Here is a 17,549-nt window from a genome sequence, read left to right as displayed (position 1 = left end):
AGTCTCACTATGCCAGCAAAATGAATAAATGTACTCTGGCAGTTCTTCAGATAGAATTTAAATCACCTACATTATTTCCCCTAGGAAGATACCCTGTTTGTGGGACAGAAGATCTGTATACTCCTATTTGCACTTTTGCACCTTAAACCCAAGGCCATCTTTCTCTATAAATAAACTACTAGAATAGCACAAAGCTTGCACTAGTTGTAATTTAAACACATCTTTGTAAATCACAAAAGGAAATTCCCATCCCTGCAATCTTCTGCCTTTTGTACATCCAGAGAGAAAGAAAAATCCAGCACTCCTTTTCGAAAATCACAGGCAGATGCAATCTTGTTCTGGGGCTCTTGATAAGAACCTTTGATTGGCATTTGATTTACTTTTCCTCCTATTTTCTTTTAATGCCCTTTCTTCTCATGAAACAAAGGAGAAAAAGAGGATGAGTAGGTTGCTGTCAAGAGCTACATAGACGCAGCTCTGAATAAAAGCAGGTGTAATTTTTTTTTTAAAAAGCAGCTATAAATTGACAGTATGTTTATAGTAAGTATGTCTGTAAGAAATGTATATGTGTATCTGTGGATGGGTAGATATCAGGGTGAAATCAGTTCCCCAGGGAGCCTGATAGTAAACTTTACAGTAAAATAAATTTTATATTAAACTTTCTAAAAACTACATTAAGTCTGAATGGTCTTCAACTCACCCAACCCAAAATACTCCGCTAGGATTAAAACGAGCATATGATTTTTCAAGTACAGAAAATTTCTGCTTTTTTTGAGGAGAACTGAACAGAACCACAGTCACTTCTCAGTTGCCCCTGTGCCATGGGAGACAACTTTCCTGCTTTGCTGATCTGGTTTGAGCCTCTCACATAACACTCCACTTCCACAATTGTGACTTGGGAAGACAAACAGCATCCCTTCCAAACATCCCTCTCTTGGTCCTTCTTCCCCCACTTTATATACTGAGCATGATGTCATATGGTCTGGAATATCCCTTTGGTCAGTTTGATTCACCTGACTTGGCTGTGTCTTCTCCCACCCTCTCATGTACACCCAGCCCCCTTGCCAGTGTGGCAGTACGAAAAGAGCAAAGGTCTCGGCTCTGTGTAAGTCCTGCTGAGCAATAACAAAACATCTCTATATCATCAATGGTGTGTTCAGCATAAATCCAAAACACAGCCCCATACCAGCCACTCTGAAGAAAACTAACTCTACCCCAGACAAAACCATCACATCATGGTGCAAAATAGAACTCTCTACCTATGACACTTCTGCTACTCGTAACACTTCTTGGGTAAGCCTGGTACATAGAGAAGCTCTACGAAGTCCCATCATCCGATAAACTATGTCCTCATTCCAGGTACCCTTGATCTCCATTGGTTATCCTTTCAGTGGCAGCATATTCTAGTTGCAACGGGATGTTTATGTGTTCTTGACCAGAACAGATCACTGTCACCTACAGATGTACCAAAAGTTGTTTCATTCATAAAACTTTGCTCTATCTTGTCACATGAGGAAAACAGTTGTGGTGGGTTCTGTGTTTGTTTTGCCTTTTTCATTAAACTAATAAAAGAACTTAATGTCACTTACTGCAAGTAACTTGTTTTGGGCTTATAGTTCAATTAATAATTTATTAGAATAAACAGATCCTGTGCCAAGGTCCTGCCCTTTCCTCAAATCCAGCTCATTTTCCACCTGTATGCAAGCAAGTGGAGCAAAACCAAAACAGAGATCTCGCATACAAACACTCATGATGACAGAAGAGAAGCGAGGCTGGGAATGTGACTGCTTCTTCTGGAGGTTTAAGATTATACCAAGTTTGAAAAGAGATTAAGCCAGGGAAGCAGCAAGTAGTAAAGTGGAAGATAATGAGATCTGGATCTGTCACTGACAAGCTTTTTCATAAAGTCACAACTCCATGCTGTACTTTTCCCTTTCATTTATTTTGTTACTTCAAGTTAAAAAACTCTCAAACCTTTTTTTTTTTTTTAATTGAAAAAATATATTCAACTTGTTATAGAAAAGAAATAGGGAGGTTCACACCTCCTGGGTGGTTTATGACCTTGAGAAAGCCACCCAACAACTTCATGTCTGCACAACAGAGCGTGGCAGCCAATCTGTACTATATATACATCGTTGCAATGATTTTTTTTCTTTTAAGTACTCTTAAAAATTTCACACACATAATAAAGATTGACAAGCATACAATTCATTCTCTAGGTCATCAACTACATGGATGTATTTTCCATCTCTTCTCTGAACAACTTTTTTTTTTTGTTAAAACAAGGTCATTTTGGATTATCAAATTCTATTCTGGATTATCAAGTCTTCTCTGTTCAAATTATAATGGTGGTATTGATCCATGATCCTCACATCTATTTATGTGTTATCAGCATGTTTCACACAACACAAAAACAAAATTAAAGAAGTAGACATATTCCACCTCTTTGGGAAGGCAGCATGGATGTTTTATAAAACTGTGAATCCTTGTTCACATACCAAGAATCCAGCAAGCATTGATGCATCCTTAAGATGAGGAATTAAACAGTTAAAATGTGGACTTCTAAACCAAATTTTAAAGTGTCAGTGTGCACTCTCAGTTGACTCTTCATAGTAATATGATAGCTGTCATAGGAACAATAGTATCCTTACAAGTAAATAATGGAGCTAAGGCTGCGACATTGTCACATTCCTGGGTAACTGACTACCAGTCTGGATCTTTTAAAATCACTTTTGTAGTCATTTAACCAGTTAGACCCTTATACAGTACTTTTAAATAAATTTACAGCTAAAGTTGCAGCGTAAACATCAGCAATTTCTTTAAGTTCTTAGAATTGCATTTGTTTATACCACCATGATACCCACAGATACTAATTCTAGTGCCAAATAGATTTAACACCAGAAACGGTTATCACAAATTTTTCAAGAGCATTGAGTAACTACTTCTTTGCTGAATGATAGGGTAACAAGTGGCAATCAGCCTACTCTGCAGGAGACTCCTATAAACACCACTGGGGACAAGCCTATGCTGAAGCCAAAAGAATCACACCAGGAAACACAATCAGCTCACTGTAAAAATTCTCAAAAGCCTCCAAATTATTACTTTTAAAAATTCAATTGCCCAAAGGACTGGGAAGGAGTAACAGTCAATCTACAAGAAGCTGGTATAACACAGTAAAATTTCCCAAGATGCTAATGTTTTTCATGGCATCTTTTTGAAGTGGCCCAAGATGAATCCTCATTCATACTGGCAGTGTTTCTCATCATGTAACATACCAGCATTTTCATTTAAAAACAGGACTAACATCAACTGTCACATCACAGACTATATTTGAACCCTTTTTTAGGTAAAACATTTATAGAGGAGATACTTTTCCGGTGTTAGCCATGTGATATTTTGTGCAAAATTTTGTTCTGTAGGAGTTGATATCATAGAGAAAAAACTGAGTCAAGACAAAATTATGAACATGCTGTTATTTAAGACATGAAAAAACCGCAAACAGATGGAAAGAGCTACCTGATAAACTGAACTCATGCAGGGCAAAGAAAGATGGCTTCTGTTGATTTAACCTAACAACTGTCCAATTCCACTAAACATCTTGGTTGTAAACATTTTGGTTACACTGCCAAATGCTCAATTTTGCTCAACAATCTAATGCTCCATTAACCACAGTGTGACAGTCAGGTGGCTTTTTTTCACTCCCACAACAGGCACATACCGAGAAAGTAAGATGTCACTTGACTCATTTAAAGAAATAGTACTTCTGTAACCCAACTTCCTTTAACCATTCTTAAGCCTAAACTGATTTTATGAAAACTACATCTCAACTGAAAAAAAAAAAAATAATTACTGATTAGGCTGGTATGGTTGAAAAGTACAAAAAGTTGCACAGCTTATGTATATTTTATATCTGCAGGGGAATCTTTTCAGCTGAACCCTTTAATCAATTTCCCAATGTTTCGCAATGTAGAAAAGTCAGGTTAAATGTATCTGGACTGAACTATAGGTCAGTTCTGTATGTATACACAGTGAACATCCTAGGCTTTGGAATGGACCTAGGGAGGCATCATTCCTTCATTACAGAGGAGAGAAGTGGCATGGTCCATCTGACACTATCACCTGTCCATCCATTCACCCATCTTAAATTGGACATCATTGGCACAGTTGATTGCCCAGAAATACTGGAACTACAGGGCTCAGGCTTCCTTTGACTCTTGCTGTGCAAAATAACAAGCCCCAGTCACATCAAATTTGCATGCTGAAGATATCTAGTTGATGTGTGAGTAGCATTTATATGATCGTAGTACTGATACATAAAAAAAAAAAAAAAAGAGACAGCTTCATAACATTTGTTACTTTTTTCCCAATTAATTTCATTTACTCCAAGGACCCCTTTCTGTCCAAGAGGTGCATACCTCTTTATAAAACATATTAAGCTCAATAGAATGTTGGTTTAATTTATGGACAGATAATTCTGTGAGGTTTTTTTCCTGTCATGATAAGGAATTATCATTTTGCTAAAAAATCTGCATTCATCCTCACGCATTACTAAGGATAATTATGGAAATGAAGAATACCAATACCAACCATTCTGTGGTTGTAGAAGAGAAGAGGATAAAGATATTCAAAAGAGGAGACTGAAGCAAAAGGCTTAAAGGATTAATAACTTAAAAGCCTATACATATTATTCATTCAAAATGTTTATAAAACACGGCAATAAACAACAGATATACCAACTTGCAATTGAAGAATCACCCTCGAGAATACAGCAGAGCATAAAGCAAAACAATGAAGATACCAAGAAGCCACAAGTACCATTTTGGTCACTTCTAATCATGACAAACACCTTTCTGTCACAGCCAAAGACTTTGCCGCTTACAGCTTGGGGTGACCAAATGACACGGCATATGATCTGCTTGTTTCCTACTAGGAAACACAAGAGTGTACTGAAATGTTTGACATTTCCATGGGACAGGAAAACCGTTCCTTATCCAAATTTAATTCTGTATTGATATGACAACTTGCCTTCAAGTGGTCAATTTGACAAAATCCCTCCTCTCAGTGCTGCTCAGTGACCAGAGCTCACTGCGGACAAAGCAGCAAATGCACATGCAGAACTGCTTGCACAGAGGTTCTGGCCTATTAAGTTTGTAAGTACAGAAAGACCTATAGCCAAAGAGATTGAAAATTTGACCAAAGAAAACTGACCTAGAGCAATCCAAACAATCACTCAGAATTAGTAAGGTAACACTACAGTCCAAGTTCCCCTCTCAAACAGTATCTCAATTTCATCCTACTTATCAGCTGCAATACCAGATCGAAAACAATATTTAATATCTTTAAACTTTTTCTCTCACAGTACTAAAAGTTGATAATTTGTGTGTGAAACTCCTAAGTTCTTTAACACTGGCATGCCTAATAATTACTTTATTTTAAACATTCACTCTCCCCTTTTTTCTTCCTATTTGTTTTTTTCTTGCTTTTATTGCATATTTTTTATTAGGATACATAATTACACACTGCAGATTTCCAGTTAGTCTCTGTTTCCTAAGCATTTCTAATTTGATGCAGACATCGCAGTCTGTCAAAGTGAGGTAATATGTATTTTAGTGAACAGTAAACAAAAAAACTTCAGCAATAATATTTGTGTCATGCTGCCTGTAAGAACTATTTATTCCTTATTCATGATTTTTCCATTGGTTCAGCTGTAGATAAACTATTTTTTTTCTGAGCTTTTCCTCTTTTTACTGATTTATTGAAATAAACTGGCTATTTAGGCATCTTGTTAGAAGCACCAGAAACAAGTTTTGCTCTGTAAAGGCTTGTTGAGCATTATGTGCTTCTCCACTTAAATCTGAAACTTCACTGTGAAGAAAAAAAAAAAAAAAACAACAAAATAAACAACAATCAGTTATGCTGGTTCATTCCTTTCTTGGGTACTGACAACGTCAAGACTTATAAGGATTACAGAAAATGGTCACGTTGATTTCAGGAAACAGAGATAATCAGACACCAGAGGAACAGAACCTTTAGGGGACTGAAAGCCTGTTCAAAGGTGACTTTAATGAAATGAGGACTGGAACTATACAATACTGGTGAGAATAAACACTACAAGAGTAAAGAACTGGTTGGGATGGAGAGGAGGTCCCCGTCATTCCCAATTTCTATCAAAGAGCAACCACGCTGCTGACCTCAATGAACTTCATCATCTGCTGTCTAGGAACTGAACTACTCAGAATTAATGGAAAAGGATTACTCCTATCTCTTTTCAGATCCCCAGTTTTGTACTTAAAGATACCTTCATCATACCTTGATCCACAAGTCCTTGCTAATCTTAATCTCATGAAAAACTATAATTATTTGGACATAAATTTTCAATGTTCTCTGGTCATATCAAGATAAAAAACTTCTCAAAATTTACTACAAAGCCAGATCCCATGAACTGAAATGATCATTTTATCACAAAGGAAAGCTGCTTTTTGCAAGAACCAACAAACATCAGATTTTACAGATAGGGACCTGGGAATCAGACATGTGCCTTAAGAAAACTTTCTTCCATACAAACTCATTATCTTCATCTAATCTTTCAGAACTCATATTTAAAATTACACAACTATCAGAAGGCTACCCATAACAGTGTACCACGTAGCTGCACAAGTTTAAAACACTTTGAAAATATTATCCAAACTAAAAATTTGCTATTCCTTCTCATCTATAGCATTCATCCTTGCTCAAAGACATCAAATCTAAAAAAAAAAAAAAAAAAAAAAAGTATCTTTCTTAGTTCATGTATTCTCTCTGATTTTCTGTCAGATGATCTGCTGAGTATTTAGTTCTTTATTCACTAGGACAAAATCAAGTGATTAAGTATGTTTTTAGGCTTTTTTGTCCTTCCCCTCCCATTATCAATTCCTTCAACCATGAAGGCAGCGCTCTTTTTTTCCTTTAGCCCCTCCTTTTTTTTTAACAGAAATTTGCAAGTAAATCATATCCTCATCCATTTATTTAAAAATGTTTATAAATTTATATTTTTTAAAAATTACAGGTTTGTTTTTTTTTTTTAAATTGTCAAAGTTATCTCTAAGATATTTAAGTACAAATGGCATTTTGCTATCCATTTTCCCCATGACAACAATGCAATATACCCACAGCCTAGAGACTAGGTTTTCAACATTTTAAAAAGAATTAAAACTGACACTTCCCATTGTCTTCATCCCCAATGCCTTTCAGAACTCTTATTAATCTCTGATAAATGAAAAAAACCTGAATAAATAGATTTCTTATTCTACATATGTAAAGAGACATAACTTTTCTGGACTACTATTAAGAGCCAGATCATATAGGTACATATTGTTTCAATAAACAAAGATACCTTTTTACTTCTCCTCTTTTTAAAAGATTGTGTAAAAGGGAGGAGAAAACTTTATGGTTCCTAAACAAATGATAAGGCATTAAAAGGTCACCTTAAACATACGAATACATTTCACTACCAACCATCAAAGTACTGAACTGTACCAATAGCAAGGAGAAGAACAGAGAGTAAATGGCACGCACATGCTAGGGCTTAAAATAAGACTACATTACACCATTCAGAAACAAAAAAAATTACCCCAATATTGCCATCTTATAATCTTTAAATGCAGGGGAAAATATTTTTTTCACAAAGAACTAGCTTTAATGTTATACAACCATGCAAAGGTTGGTAGAAAGAGGAACAGCACTTCAAAAGTCCCAACCAAACACTGTAAGTCACCAGCTGTATGATGCAATCAAAGCCTCCCAGACAAGTCACATCCCTTGGTAAAATTAAACAGCACAGTATAAACAAGTGGCTTGTAAAGAAGTTTAAAACTTACCAAGAGACACAGCATGTCCAAATAACAAACTCAAATGAAAAAGAAACCAGGAAACAACAAAAATCAAACCACAGCACTCATCACTGCTCAGTACCTTGTCTGCTCTACTAGAGAGCAAGAGGAAAGACAGGATATAGCTGGGTTTCCTAAGTGGCACAAGGTGTCTCTGTTTCAGCAATTAAACCTTGCCTTTAATTTCAGGTGATTACACTTAAGAGAATATATCCACTCCTTAATAGCTGTCTAAATTGCTCACCAAAATATCTGTCTCTTCAAACTCTAGGTGAATGTTACCAAAATCAGTCAGTTACTTTTAGTGTCATACTTTTGAGACATTCAATTTGATAAGAATTTCAAAACACTAATCTTGTATTTCTTACAGTTTTCCTGTTTTCTACAAGGATTGTGTTTGAAAATGTGGTCATTAACATTACTTATTTCAACACCAGGAAAGTCGTTCATACATGTTTTGTTAGAAGAGTCAAGGACTGCATGATTTGCATTTGAAATCATTTATTTGACAAAGCCAAAACTTTTTGTCAAAAACACATTAAGTTTCCATGCAAATGTCTTTCAGACGCTTTCTGGATAAAAAATGTGGTCATTGGCCAGAAAGAGAGAAACCACCTGCTACAGTGAGAATACACATCTTAGATGCAGGAAACCCATTTTCAAGTCCCCAGTTTGTTTAATTTATTCTAGGAAGAAAACATATATTGCTCTAACACATACTGGAAAGTAAATAATTATTATTAAATTAATTCCTGCATTGCAAACAGTTTACATTTTCACTACACTGAATGAAGTTTATGGAAACACTCGAATTTTATCTCATTTATGACAATACAACCACAAAAAAAGTACTCTTGGGTTGGAATGGTCAATATGGTTTTACATTTTCACCTTTAAAATAACTGCTGGGGTTAAAATGGTCAGTACAGATTAACATTTTCACTTTTAAAGTAACTGATGCCTCTGATATAATCCATGCCATCCATGACCCGAAGGCACATGCCACTGTAGTCAGTGGGCACTGTGTCATCGATTTAAACAGAATTTTACTCCAAACCTCTTATAATAATAATTCTGCTCACTAAAAATAAACTCATCATATTTTAAAAATGCCTGTTAAGGGAAGTTCTCTGTTTGAGCATCCAGGAGCCACCCTGGCATCCACTCTCACACCCTCTGAGCTGGGACCGAGGCCCCTTCACAGCTACACACCCCACACTCACAGTCAGACCACGTTTCCCACAGCAGAGTCTCAGATGTCCAGATCTTTAATATAATTTAATGACAGTGCAATAACTACATAACAGCTTTAACTGTCTCCAAAGAGGGACCCTGAACAAAAGAAATCCTGGGCTTTTATACCCTCACAGTCTAAGGGCAGGAAAGTCTGGAATCATCTGCTGCTGCTGTGTCCCTCAGTGTCCAGTCACCTGCCAGGGCCAAATGTCCCAAGGCCCTTTGATAAACAAAGGGTCAGCATTTCAGGAGTTCCTACCTTGCCTTCTGTTCCCCAGAGCTCATCCTGGAGCTGCACCCAAGCTACCTGCACTGAATGGATTCTTCAACATGCCAAGGTACTCCCCCAGATTTACTTACACCTATCAGTCCCTAGACAAGGGAAATTAGGAGGATTTACCATCTGTACTGAGATGAAGAACTTTTAGTGCTCTTACTGGGTATATCAAAATCCTCCCATGGAGTTTCAAGAAAATCTTTTTTCATAGTCTTAGTGATAACACCTTGTCAGGAACCCATAATGTTACAAGTTCTATGACTTTTAAATATTAGATATAGAGTACTCAGCAGGACAAACTTACTCTGTAGGTATGCATCAGAACACAATGTGAGCATGCGCCTGCCTGAGGGAAAGGAACCTGAATGAACCCAATATCTACCCTTGTAGTACTGATTATATCAGTAATGAAAAGTAATGATGATCCTTCTGCATTCCTTTGTTGAAGCATCATCCGTGTTTCTGGTTGCTTTTGGAGACTTTAATAAGATATACATTAATAATTTTCCTGTATGTGCCCCACTGAGTAAACTAACTGAATTTACAGCACTAAAAACATCAATTTTGCCTAAGATCATAGATTACAATTTTGAAATATTGAACTAACTGTCATGCTATGACAAAAGTTTCAACAAATTAAGGAAAACATGCTAAAAGAAAATGCATGTCCACAAAATTTGGGAAAGAAAGTAAACTATGATCAAGGCATTGAGGCAGAAAGAAATCAGACAATACAACATAGTTCTCAGGGTCATTCCTGATTTTTTTAGTAATTATATCAGCGACACTGGGAAATTACTGATGTTGTACCTACACTCTCTGCAATAAAAAGTAATCTCTTCTTTTAAGTAAACGTCCTTGCACCAGGACAACCCTATTACTGAGTTCAAACAAGTTTTCTTGAATGATCCCACATTTCACGTGTCAGGGCCTTCCGCTATTACCTCTCTTGAAGTATTTTATTTTCAGACTAGACTTTGAGCTGCAAGCCCTGAAAGAAATGGTAATCTCAGGAAATATCATCTTATGTTCAGAATGTGTAAATATTTGTCTGTCTTCTCCATACATGAAGTCTGGCAGGTATAGATTACCCACAGGCACTCAAGACTACTTTCGTCTGGGTGATAAAATCTTCCTTAACTATACATCAGTCATTCAGAAAAGAATATCCATTGAGGCATTTTAAGTCCACTCTTTCCTACAGTCTGTTTTTTAACACTTCATTACAGCATCCTGGTCTTTACTCTGCTTTGGAAAATTGCTTATTTAGTCTATTTGTTTCTCCTTACTCACCCAATGTCCCCTAAGAGAGCTAAATCAAATACACCCATGTAGGGACGTGTAATAGCCCAAAGTATTTAAGCAGTAACATTATCTGAATGATTAACTCACATACAGTGTTCCTCAAAATTGTATAGCAGTATTTTTGGATTATACAGTAGCTCTGCTGTCTTCTACATTTCCTCCTTTCTAAACTTGAAGGAAAAGGTAGGTATTTCTGGTTCCATGGTGTACAGGAAAGCTTTTTCAATGGACACACATAAAATACATAAAGAGTTGTTTTTTAATTTTTTTCTTTTATTAAGTTCTATTTTGATAATACTATTCTTTTTCACTCCATTTCATATCAGTCAAAGCTGAGGAAGATAATTTCATAGCCACATCCACACCCTGCTGGATGGGCTGATGCAAATATTACTCATGAAACAGGTGATGTGGTCATAATCAGATAGGCTTGCTGGTAGAACCCTGTTCCTAAGGAAAAGTGTGTAGAGAGCTACTAAGGAAAAGGAAAACAGAGTGAATAGATATATAGATGCTTCTTGCAATAGGACCCATAATACCTACTTTGGACTCCTACCTTCAGAATAAATTCAGTGGTTTTGCAAGTATCATAGACTAGGATGATAAAGACTGCAAAACAAATCAGATGTATAAATCTTTTTGAGAAATTACAAAATTGAAGGCTTTCATCAAAGGTAGAAAGCTGCTGTGATGATGTGGCTTTTATAAGTCTGTGCTACACCAGTAGGACATAAGGAGTCATAAAGAAAGCAAATACTGACATGGAAATAAAATTAAAAAGTGGGAGGAATTGATTAAACCACTGAAGAATGGTGACAGACTGGTTTAAAATAAGATGGAGACTGGGGCAGCAGATTAATAGAGGTGGGGTTGCATGAGTCATACTTGTATAACTCTACTCACTTTAGTAAAAATACCAAAAGCATCCACAAAAAAACCTCTAAAACCAAACCCACCCCCCCAAAAAAAAACCCAAACAAACAAAAAAACAAACAAAAAACACAGAGGCTTCAGAACTTACATGCTTCTCAGAGGAAGCAGAAATTCAGGCAGAGGGCGGAAGGAGATGGATGAGAGCTAATGAGGCCTCCAGCCCATGAAAGACGATGAGTGAACCCTAACCTCTATCTGCCCATGGGTCAGAATGTCTATGTGATTATTTCAGAGTATGTTTCAAAAACAAACAATACATTAAAATGGTCTTATTCAAAGAAGTGACAACAAATATTTAAAATATTGGGAATACTGCATTTAAGGTAGAAAGGGTAAATATGCCTGCTGTGTCAATAAGCATAAGAAGCTTTTTGAAGTATAGGCCCATTTTTTTGTCATCATTGCTGACTAAGTTAGGAAATGACCTCATTCTTCACCTGGATATATAAAGTCACACTCTCAAAGATAAGTCTGCTGGGCTAACCAGCAATCACTATTGTGACTGTCATATTGATTATTCCAAACATCCGCAGCAAAATTATTAATCTGATTATTGACCAAATGGAAAATTTATCTCTTGCTAAGTTGTATGCACAAATGTCATGAGCTGCCAGAGTTGTGCCCATCAATGACTGCAAAGATCTGTGTTTACAGAGCCAGTAGAGCTGCAGGATGAACAGCAGAACTGTTAGTACAGACCTATTTTAGTATAGATCTATATAGACCTACAGCAGTGGTAACACTGCTGAGGACTGTTAGCTTTTGTGGCTTCTGCTGGCACTTACATTTTCTTACTTAGGGAATTTGCATGAAGAGTATTAATTACAGAAGTCAGAACACAGTAAGATAACAAATGCTGAAGGAAATTCTCAACTCCCTCAAAGCAGAAAGGAGAGGATGGAAGATTTATTTTTGCTTTTGTTTAATGACAATTAGTAAAGCATGGTTGAGATTAATCATAGAATTGAAACACAATTAAACATTCCTATAATAAATTTATGGTTATTATTTACAACTTGGTTGTGGCTAATAACCAGTGAGACTGATGCTCATTATAATAGATAATGTATAATTAGGTAATATTAGATATCTTATGTACTAAATGGCTGTCATATATCTCTTCTTAAAAGGCTGTCACTATATTTTAGAACAGTTTAAAAATAATAAAATACTATTATAATAAAGCACAGTATAATGAGTAGGAGAAAAGAACAGGTTCTAAAAAATTGATGAGACATTGCTTGGTAAGTTGACCTTTTAGAAATACCCCTTCCTTCACTTATCTTCTAAATGAAAGGCAGGATTATTTTTAATTCCAGCTAATGAGCATAGATATAAGTAGTCATAATTAAAAGTCACTCACATTTGAGCCAGCTACGGTTTTGCTATTATAACATAGAATAACACTTGAGTTAAAGTTGCATAACAAATACTGTTTTATTTCAAATTTTTAATTCTAAAATTTTTCAACTGTGACACAACTTTTTCCCCACAAGATAAGGACCTAATTCTTCAAGCAATATTATACAGGGACAGAATAATAAATTTCTGTTCAAAGGAGGATCCTCTCTATAGAAGAGTTTAAGTTCAAAACCATCAACAAAGATGATGTTGTTTTGTGAGAGGAGAAATAAATTTTTCCCATAATATGAGAAAGTACATTGCTTTTTTAAACACTTTTAACCATGGAAAACAGCAGAGGACTGAAAGCTGGAATTTGACATAATAATAATCACTAAAATGAAATGCCTATGAGTGTTTTATCAAAAATTCATTCAGAAAAACTTTTCAAAAGTGTCTGCATATGCAGCTGAATCGGACTTTTTTCCAAGATTTTGAAGAGCACAGCTAAAGAAGACTGCTCTGAATACCTGTTTGTCACTAACTCCACAGGGAGAAGGAAACCCGAAGGCACACAAAATTGTGTGCATTTCTGGCTGTTGTGTAAAGTTGCTTTTTCCTCACAGAAAACAAAATTTACTATTTACAATAGCTATGGAGCAAAAGTTGCTGAATGGCGCTAATGATATATTTATCTTTTCATTTTCTCATGGTTGCTTTTAGGATTAAACAGCACTGGAGTTGGCTACCTTTATTTCTTACTCAATTGTTTTCTATTCCTTTTGCTAGGTATCACTTATGCTCTTTTAACGGTACAGTCTTAACATAAAAAAAAGCCCAATGATTCAATTAAAATAGCAGCATACAATGGACCCAGGTGGAGTATCTCTTGCTGCACTGGAAGTGATCTTCCTCCAAATACTCCTGAGTATGGTCTCCTATGATTTGCATCTTTCTGGCAGTGCTGCATGTTACAGCATGTGGAATAGACTGGGAGAATGGTAGCTGGGTTCCATGTTAGGAGTGCAAGCAAACTTCCATTAGATTAAATTCAAAATCTTAAAATGGTTTTGAACAAGCTTAGGTTCTCCATATTTATACAGCACATATCCTGTGGGATTAAAAATGACAGGCTTCTGCTTTGGTGAAGTTGGATGTAAAACAAGAGTATGATGACAGGATTTGTATTCTTTCTTTAAACAAAAATAAAGGTAAATTGTTAAAATCCAAGGAAGGACAGTTGTCTTTCTTGGTATGGTTGAAAACTGGGGTTGGGTTTCATTTCACAGTCTAATATAAAAGCTCATTAGCTCAGAGATCCTCAACTATCCCAAAGAGAGGTAGTTTTTAGGGCCCTGCTTCATTTCACCTCTGTTTTCAGAACCACAGAATGGAATTTCTTTTTCAATCTTCATTTCTACAGGAAGGATGTGGGAAAGGTTATTATCATGTTGCTAAGGGAAATGCATCATCCCATCATCAAAAGCCAATATTATTGACTGACAGTATTTGGAGAGGGTTATGACTTGTAAAACCTGTTATGCACATTACTACTGGAACAATACTGCTCTCTCTTGGAGTGAGTCAAGGAGAAATAACAGAAATTGTTACATTGTAAATTACTCTTTTTTTTTCTACTAAAGGCCATTGGCTGTGAGATGTATTTGACTTTTTCCTGGTCTGACCTCCATTTTACTTGAATTCCAGAGGAAAATGTTTCCTGTTTTGAAAACTGAATGAAAATTAAATAATGCTCCCTGCCCTATTTTTCAGTTTCTTGTACCATTTTCTACTAGACTTTTAATCTGAAAAATTTCTTTACTGTTTTGTTAGAGCGACTATTCCACTCCAAATAAGTAATTTACAACCCATTTTGAGCTATACAAGCACCATCTCCTCCAAAAATAAAGGCACTACAGTGTACTTGTCAGAGCTTCCCTGATGCAAACAGAGCAGCATTTGCTTACCTCAGCATGAGAGTTCATTGTACTTTTTCAAGTTAGATTTTCTTACCTCTTACACCTTTATCTGTGCTAGCAGACCATTTCTTCTTATGTGACATATCTTAGTGGTTTTCCAGGCACAGGGAGATACAATAACTGCTGAATCTGACTTAGGATGTTGACCAGACTTCAGTGTGCCTTTAATGTGTTGTCCCAAGGAAAAAAGATGTGCACGCCGGTATCTTGGCACAACATTGCTCAATGTCAGCCACATGTGACTGAGGGACAGGGGTCTTGTAAACATGAAATCCCAAAAGAGGAATGAGAATCAGTGAACAGCTGACCACTGATATCTCATTTGTTGGGATCATCACCTCTGCTGATGAAACAACTGAGCAAGCACAATCCTTAACCATTCTAATAACAGGAATCAGCTGTTTATGAACAGCTAGTTGATTATGACCTATAGGCTACAAGTCTTGCACAGACATACAAAATATGGAAAAAATAAAAAAGGGTTTTTTTTCCAGAGTTGGCCAGGTCTGAAGGATGCTGGTATTTCCTGTGCCATGTGCAGGAGAGACACAAACTTTATATCATGAAACTTTATTCATTCCAGTTCTTTGTAATTTAGCATCATCACAAAGTGACTGAAAACACAGTGCAAGCAACTAATTCTATCCAAACAGAAGGTGGAAACTTATTCAGGAGAGGGAAAATTTAAAATTTTTAAAAGAGATATTCCTGTGAGTGTAACTTAGTCCGTATTATGACAGTTGAGTCAATGGTGAGGAAGACACAAGTTCCCTCTTCTTTATCTAACCAAACAACTGGAAAGTTGTTTGCTTCCCAACACAGCACCGCTCTGAATACCTGGGTGGCCTCAGGAGAACTCTTCCAAGAGTCCGGCTCTGCCTAAGGCCATTCTGTATCCCAGGATACCATGAAGTCAGCTAAAAAAGTGACACACTGTCACTTACTCCTCAAAGCTTAAACCTAATTAAGTTGTGGACATTGTCCAAACATTTATTATTAAAATTATTAAAATGCCAGGCCTGTGGCTTACACCGGATTTACGACAAACCTGTTCTTTGACAGATCTTTAATGTCTCCTGTATCCTTGGAGTAACTAATCACTGTTTCATTAAAACGTGTACTTGAAATACAAAATAAAGAGAAATTTGTTGATGATACACACATATCCAGGAATGCACATATGAAAATGTATCACCAGCGCATGAAATGGATAAAAGCACAGTGTTATAAATAACAGTTTGTGGCTCTAGTCTGCTGGAAAAATATTCCTCTCAAAACTAATAACATTTTATTCGAGGTGTTTCTTGAAAATTGCATTATTGCTATATACACAGGACATCTGCTGATACCACAGTAATTTAAACAAAAGGAAGAAGTAATAATAGCACTTCACAGTACCCCAGATAATATGATAAGCCAAAATTAATAGACAATATTTAGTATTAAATTAATTAACCATACCTTGAAAAATAATGGCTCCTCAGGGAGAGGGCTAACAGGGAGTGAGGTGGTACTACTAGCTGGACTCATGTCTGTACTCTGAAAGAAAAGCACACAGGAGTTTGCATTTTCAATTAAGTTCTGTGGACAGCTTTTTACATTTTGCGAGAGAAGAAAAAAAGCTTGAAAACAACACTGAAAATCCAACAGAATTAGATTGACAAGGCAACTGCAATCTGTACTTTATTTACTTGTAATTAGTTCAAGTATTTCACTAATGGTTAAGTACTCTGCATTTTCTTTATTTTAAATTAACTCCCCATTCAAAGACTGAAACACATGCACAAATACACAAATAAGCCCTAATATATGAAAAGAAACAGGGAAGACCAAAGTTGTTAATAAAAATAAGACATTGATCTTCAATGGACCTATCAAGTCTAAATGCTTGAAAGATTGATCTAAACCCCTACTCCCTCTGTTGGTTAGTATGGTCATTATTTTTACAGCTGTGATAGATATGAAAAGAAGTGTGGAAGCTCTTAGCTTCTTAGATTTGGAATGGTAATAATAATAGAATAAAATCTGGATTTAAAAAAAAATATATAAACAATAACACAACTGTTCTGGAGAAAACTAGAATATAAGATGCTTTTTGGAACATAACTCCTTAAATGATAAAATGAAAAGAAATCCATCACAACCACCAATAAAACAGAAAAGATATAATGAAGAATACAAAAAAAAATCAACAAATTTGCATGGCCTAGAAATGCATTTCCTTTTCGTACTGTAACACTGCAATGTAGAATGAATTAATGGATTCAGCTTGTTTAACTAATCTGATACCTGTTTTCACATCAATATGAATCTACTCTGAGCCCTTTAAAAAACCCAAATTCTGCAAGTGAAGAATATGGCTCCACCCATTAAGTGATAACAGATCACTCATCAGAAGATTTTTACATTATGTAGAGACATTGCATTTTATTCAACCAACTGGTACATGATGAAAAATGAGATAAAATTTTGGGTACAAAATCCCTATGTCAGAACTCAAACACAGCGCACAGACTTCAAAGTTAACATCTACTAAGAAAATTTCTCAATTTACTTAGATACACATCAGTTACACCACACCGGAAAGAAGAGACAACAGTTACTTGCTAA

General features: G+C 35.9%; 1 protein-coding gene across 1 annotated transcript in view; it reads right to left on the bottom strand.

The window, feature by feature from the left end:
• CCSER1 (coiled-coil serine rich protein 1) overlaps positions 1-17,549 on the bottom strand; it is a 637,592-nt gene that overhangs the window by 309,334 nt on the left and 310,709 nt on the right. Inside the window, exon 7 of the mRNA XM_027731767.2 lies at positions 16,401-16,478. Coding sequence (XP_027587568.2) covers positions 16,401-16,478 — 78 coding nt within the window. The remainder of the gene's footprint in view (positions 1-16,400; positions 16,479-17,549) is intronic.

This window comes from Pipra filicauda, unplaced genomic scaffold, assembly GCF_003945595.2.
Source record: "Pipra filicauda isolate LSUMZ 115617 unplaced genomic scaffold, ASM394559v2 scaffold111_size4109106_pilon, whole genome shotgun sequence".
Classification (NCBI taxonomy): domain Eukaryota; kingdom Metazoa; phylum Chordata; class Aves; order Passeriformes; family Pipridae; genus Pipra; species Pipra filicauda.
The sequence above is the reverse complement of the archived record's forward strand: the minus strand, read 5'-3'. Positions and strand labels throughout refer to the sequence as shown.